This window comes from Kryptolebias marmoratus, linkage group LG14 (genome assembly GCF_001649575.2).
Source record: "Kryptolebias marmoratus isolate JLee-2015 linkage group LG14, ASM164957v2, whole genome shotgun sequence".
Lineage (NCBI taxonomy): Eukaryota > Metazoa > Chordata > Actinopteri > Cyprinodontiformes > Rivulidae > Kryptolebias > Kryptolebias marmoratus.
In genome coordinates, this window is record NC_051443.1 from 7,556,702 (window position 1) to 7,562,391 (window position 5,690).

Below are 5,690 nucleotides of genomic sequence, written 5' to 3' on the forward strand. Positions count from 1 at the left end.
CCCCTTGCCAGGGGAGGCTTTAAAAGGGTGGGGGCGCGTGGCTCCTCTCACTCTCGCGGCAGGACGACCCAAGAGCATCGAAGCAAGGTGAGTCCCCCGTCCCGTCAACGCACAGCCAGCGCAGCAAAGCCAGGGGCACAATATTCACACATCTATAATCCACCCCACTCCCAATATTACCCTAATAACACAGGAGCCACCCACGTCCCAGGGCCCAAGGGCCATCACTGCACCCACTGGGTGAGATAAGGAGATAGAACTGGCTGGAGAAGGAGCCAAATCTTTTTTTTTATTATTTTAGAGGACAACCTGTAAATGAACTCTTGCTCAGACTATAACACTGATGGAGCTTTTCGGGGGGAAAAAATCAAACAGGGTCTCCTGGTCTGCAGCTAGAGTGCTTTAACTGGGACTATCTTCATGTCCAATGATCTACTCACTGCGGCTTTTCACTTCTTCCTTCCAGACAAGATGACTCACCATTGCACCAAGTTCTCCGGCCACTGGAAGGTGAGTCCCCAAATAGCAGACTCAAATGAAGTCCTGACAGGACTTGAATCAGCCGTTCAATTTCAAGAGAATGAATATTTTTACTTGGGCAGGTTTTGTAGCATTTACAGTAATGACTTTTAAGCAGCGTGTCGCAGAGTTTGCATCCTAGCATTGTGAGAGCCCATGCCTCCGCCCCCTTCACACACACAAAATCCTGGTGTTACAGGAGCTTTCTTTTAAGCATGAAATCACTAATTACAGCTAAACGTGTTAGCTGAATACTAGAGCTTACAGCAACAAGGGAAGAACTACATGAATCAACAAGAGGCAACGCCTGAGGGAAATGATCTGAAACTCTTTTTTAAAACTATGTTTAATAAGGGCAAACTTTGGGTTCAATGGTCACCTTCTATCATAAACTTCTGGGAACCCGAATTGGGTTCAGTTTTATAATATACGGTCTTTGTTCAAGTCTCATAAAACAACAGAAAATTGAGGTTGCTGTCAATAACAGTTGGTAGAGAAAACAGAGGTTTGTACGCAGGCTGGGTGGACTTGTATGTATCTGTTTAAAACCCCTACTTCCTCCTTCAGAGACAGGCAGTCATTAAGATCTGCAGTGTAAAGCGTAACTCGTAGATTAAATACTAATTTTTTGAGCAGTGGTCTGCAAGAAGAAACCAGAGAAAACCCACCTGTGACCACTGAGCGACTTCATGTTGTCTCTTAGCTGGGAACTGCAGCCTCTATTAAAAATGAAGAGACATGGGGAGCTGAGCCATCGATATGCTTCACGAGTGAGTCCCAAAGTTGGGGCCCTGAAACACCAAGTGTGAGGTCTTGAGGTCTACAAGATTGTCAACAATGGTCGTAAATAGATAAAAATGATATACTAGTTAATGCGTCTCCTTGCTAAATGGATTAATATTGATGTTTGTACACTTCAACCAGCAATGGTTGGGGTCACGAGTCTCTTGCACTTTTTCTTGTTGTGGGTTGAATGCTAAAAGGTTTGGGAAACACTGCCCTACACAATGTTTAAATGCAATGAGACTGAATTAATAGCTTCATTTCCCATAATTTGGCTTTGTCAAATCTGGTAAAACTGGTTGGTGCTTTTAACAATCCTTGCCGGCGAGCGTTCAAACTGATCTGCCAAAGGGGATTTTCCCCCCATCGTGTATGTTTGCAGGATTCTCCTTTTAACACACCCTCGTTTCCCCGACAGATCATTGTCTACGACGAGGAGTGCTTCCAGGGCCGCCGCCATGAGTTCACCTCTGAGTGCTGCAATGTGATGGAGTTTGGATTTGAGACGGTGCGCTCCCTCAGGGTGGAGAGTGGCGCGTGAGTACAGCTGCGCACAGAGAGGGCGGCAAAAAGTGTGTGTGGGGGGTAGCGAAGGGCTGGCAGTAGTGGCAAGCTGTTTGACTTGTTAGTGATGTGTGTGTGAGTGAGCTTTGAAACTCACTCTAAAAAATGAAATCTGGGTCTTGTTTGAACTACATAATTAGTTTATCTGGAATTTAATGATTATAGCTACTTTTTTACAGTCAGACAAAGCAGGTTTTGTTGTATTAAAATAATAATATGAGATATTAAAGAAACTAAATACTGCTAATTAAGTCCAACCTAACCAATCTCCATGAAATGTATTATTCCTTTTACTGAACCAAAGAAATAGCCTTTTTTTGTGAAAATGCAGTGTGCATGCTGACACTAGCTAAAAGCTAAAAAGGACAAAATAATAGCTAAATAAACCAAAATGCTTGCTAGAAACCAAAAGAAGCAAAAAACTAGCTAAAAGTTAAATGCAACAAAAGGCTAGTTAAAAGTAGCCCAGGTCTAGCTAGAAGCTAAAAGTAGCAAAAGGTTAACTAAAAACAAAAGGGTAGCTGCTAGCCAAAAGTAGCTAAAGGCTAGCTAAAAACTAAAAGTAGTATTAGAGGATAAAAACAGAGCAGCTGATTTTATAGAGAACAATGTTTTTGAAGGGACTCAAGAGATCTTAATGCATTTCTGTAGGGAAAATATCTGTAAATAAAGTTTACAGAACCCAAAAGTCATAGCATCCATCTCCTGAATGAGCTAAACATTTTGATATTTAAATGGCTAAAATAGCAAAAAAAATTATGTATAAGTAGTTAGACTGCAAAAACAATGTACAAAAAAAAGAAAAAGAAAAAAAGAACAACTAGAAGCACTCGGCGGGTGCAAACTTCCGCCCCAAGGCTATAGCTTCATTAAAAAATTTTCTTGACAACCTCAACATTTCCTGAAAATTTCATCAAAATGTATTTATTAGTCTTTAATTAATCTTGCTAACAGACAGAAAAACAAACCAACCAACCAACACTACCAAAAACACAACCTCCTTGGCGGAGGTAATAATCAACATTCACATAATAAAACTGTCTAAAAGTGCTTTCTGTACCTGCACGTGTGCCTTGGTGTCGAGGCCAGGGGGGGCACCATTTTTAACTAACAGTTTCCTGCACTTTTGGGAGACTCGCAGATCTTTTGAATCTGTGAACTATTAGCTGAGGACAAAGCTTTGAATGAGTATTACTTATATTTAAACAACCAAGTTTAGTGCATATAACTAAGTTGAATAGTTTTCATTTCTTAGCGTGTGGCCAGTCGTAACATATTTCCTTGCCTTTTCCCAGCTGGGTGGGTTATGAGCACGCCTCCTACCAAGGACAGCAGTTTGTCCTGGAGAGGGGAGAGTACCCCCAGTGTGATGCCTTCGGAGGCAGCAACGCCTATCACATCGAGAGAATGACTTCATTCAGACCTATTGCCTGTTCTGTAAGTCCCCCCACACACCCTAAGTCTGTCTTTGTGCTTTAGGAAATGCCAACATTGTCTTTAAAACGTTGAGTAATCGAAGACCTAGCATTCATTAAAGGAATGCATATCGCCTGCCACTGTTCATGTCAGAGTTTTAGACTAACATGATCTGAATGCTTACAAATGTTCCAGGCATTTTGGTCAAATAAAAAAAGAAATTAAAATCTGACCAGCTATCTCATGTGATGTCACTCTCAGAGTATGTGATGTGAATGACTCTCAGCTACTACCACACCAAATTTTAGCACGATATCTGTAAAACTGACTGAATAATAGCCATTTTGTGTTTTTTAATGTCGCTTAGCTGTGGCACATATCTTGGCTTGGGTGGACTCCAAAAGTTAATCAGTTGTAGGTGTACAAGCAATGTTCATTTCCTAAAAGTTTCATTAAATTTTTTTTCCAGTGGTTCATTAGATATTTAGCCAACAGACACACAGAGCCACGGGCCAGACGTTATCATCTGCCTTTTGGCCGTGGGTGATAATTAACGCAAACTTGTCTGACTGGACTGACAGCTTGCATATCATCTGTTGTATTCTTTCTCCTCACCTGCACCCAACCCCTGCAGAACCACAGAGAGTGTCGTATGACCATCTTTGAACGTGAGAACTTCATGGGCCGCAAGGGTGAGCTTAGTGACGATTACCCCTCCCTCCAGGCCATGGGCTGGTGCAACAATGAAGTTGGCTCTCTCAGGGTCCAGTCTGGAGCGTAAGTGTCCCATCCACCTACAACAACAATTCCAAAAACACTGGAATGTTGTGTTCAATGTAGAGGAAAACAGAAAGCAATGATTTTCATATTTTATTCACAATGAAACCTACTAAATATGTCATATATATGGGGTAAGAAATTCTACTATTCATTTTAAGGAGAAAATAATATCATTGTGAATTTGACGACACATCTAACACGTCTCAGAAGAGTTTGGACAGCCATGTTTCCCACTGTGAAACATCCCCTCTTCTTTCAAGCAGCTGCTGGAGGTTTTAGAGGAAAAAGTTGTCCTATTCTTGTCTGATGGAGGATTCTAGCTGCTCAACAGATCTGAGTCTTTTTTTCCTGGATTTGTTTTTTGTTTGTTTGTTTTATGATGCTCCAAAAGTTTTGGTGTGAGGTCTGGACTGCAGGCAGGTCAGTTCAGCACCAGGACTCTTCTACTATGAAACCATGCTGCTGTAATGGATAGTTTGTGGTCTTGCTAAAATATATACAAGGCCTTTCCTTAAAAGAAAATATGTCATCTGGATGTTGTTCTAAAACCTGTATATACTTGTCTGCATTGTTGGGTTAGGGTTAGGGTTTCCAAGACGTCTAAGCTGCCCGTGACATAGGCACTAATGCACCCCAATACCATCAGAGAAGCAAGCTTTTAAGCTGTGCATTGATAACCTGGATTGTCCCTCTCCTCTTTAGTACAGATGATGTGGTATCTGTGGTTTCCAAAATAATTTTCAAATTTTGATCTGATTGAGCGCAGAACAGTTTTTAATTTTGCCTCAGTTCATTTTAAATGAGCTTTGGTCCAGAGAAGATGGTGGAATTTCTGGATTGTGTTCACATCTGGCTTCTTCTTTCCATGATAGAGCTTTAGGCAGCATTTTAGATGTCACACAAACAACAGTTTGTTGAACTGTTCCTGAGCCCGTGCAGTGATGCCCAGAACAGAACTGGTGAACCTCTGGCCATCTTTACTTCTAAGAGATTCAGCTTCTCTAAAATGCTCTTTTCAAACCCAGTCCTCTTACTGACCTGTTGCTAATTAACTTAATTAGTTGCAGAATGATTCTTATTTGTACTAGTAACGTTCAAAGCCTTCTGTTGCCCCTTTCTCAACTTTTTTGAGATGTTGCTTCCATAAAATTGAAAAAGACCTTATTTTTTCCTAGAAATAGTAGAAAATCTTAGTTAAACATTTGATATGTTTACTAAGTTCCATTGTAAATAAAATATAGGTCCATGAAATTTGCATATTATTGCATTCTGTTTTTATTTTATATTTTCCACAACGTCCCAGCTATTTCAGATTGGGGGCTCCACTTTTTTTTTCTTTGTTCAGGGTTTTTTGCAGCAGCATATCTTGCAACATTTCATCTGTACTTCCTTCCTCCCCCTCCCTCAACAGATTTGTGTGCTACCAGTACCCTGGTTACCGTGGCTACCAGTATATCATGGAGTGTGACCGTCACTGTGGGGAGTACAAACACTTCAGGGAGTTTGGCTCCCACTGCCAGACTCCCCAGATCCAGTCCATCCGCCGCATTCAGCAGTAACCGCTCGCATCAAACCCGATCTCCCGCTTGGCCCTTCACCCCTGACACCTCCCCCACCCCCACCCCCTA

At 41.5% G+C, this 5,690-nt stretch overlaps 1 protein-coding gene across 1 annotated transcript; it reads left to right on the plus strand.

The window, feature by feature from the left end:
* Positions 1-5,685, plus strand: cryba4 (crystallin, beta A4). The gene is made up of 6 exons (XM_017432277.3): positions 1-87; positions 467-510; positions 1,721-1,839; positions 3,162-3,303; positions 3,917-4,059; positions 5,474-5,685. Exons 2-6 carry the CDS (start codon positions 472-474, stop codon positions 5,619-5,621), a joined length of 591 nt encoding a protein of 196 aa, XP_017287766.1. The 5' UTR covers positions 1-87; positions 467-471; the 3' UTR covers positions 5,622-5,685.
* The last annotated feature ends 5 nt before the right edge of the window (positions 5,686-5,690 follow it).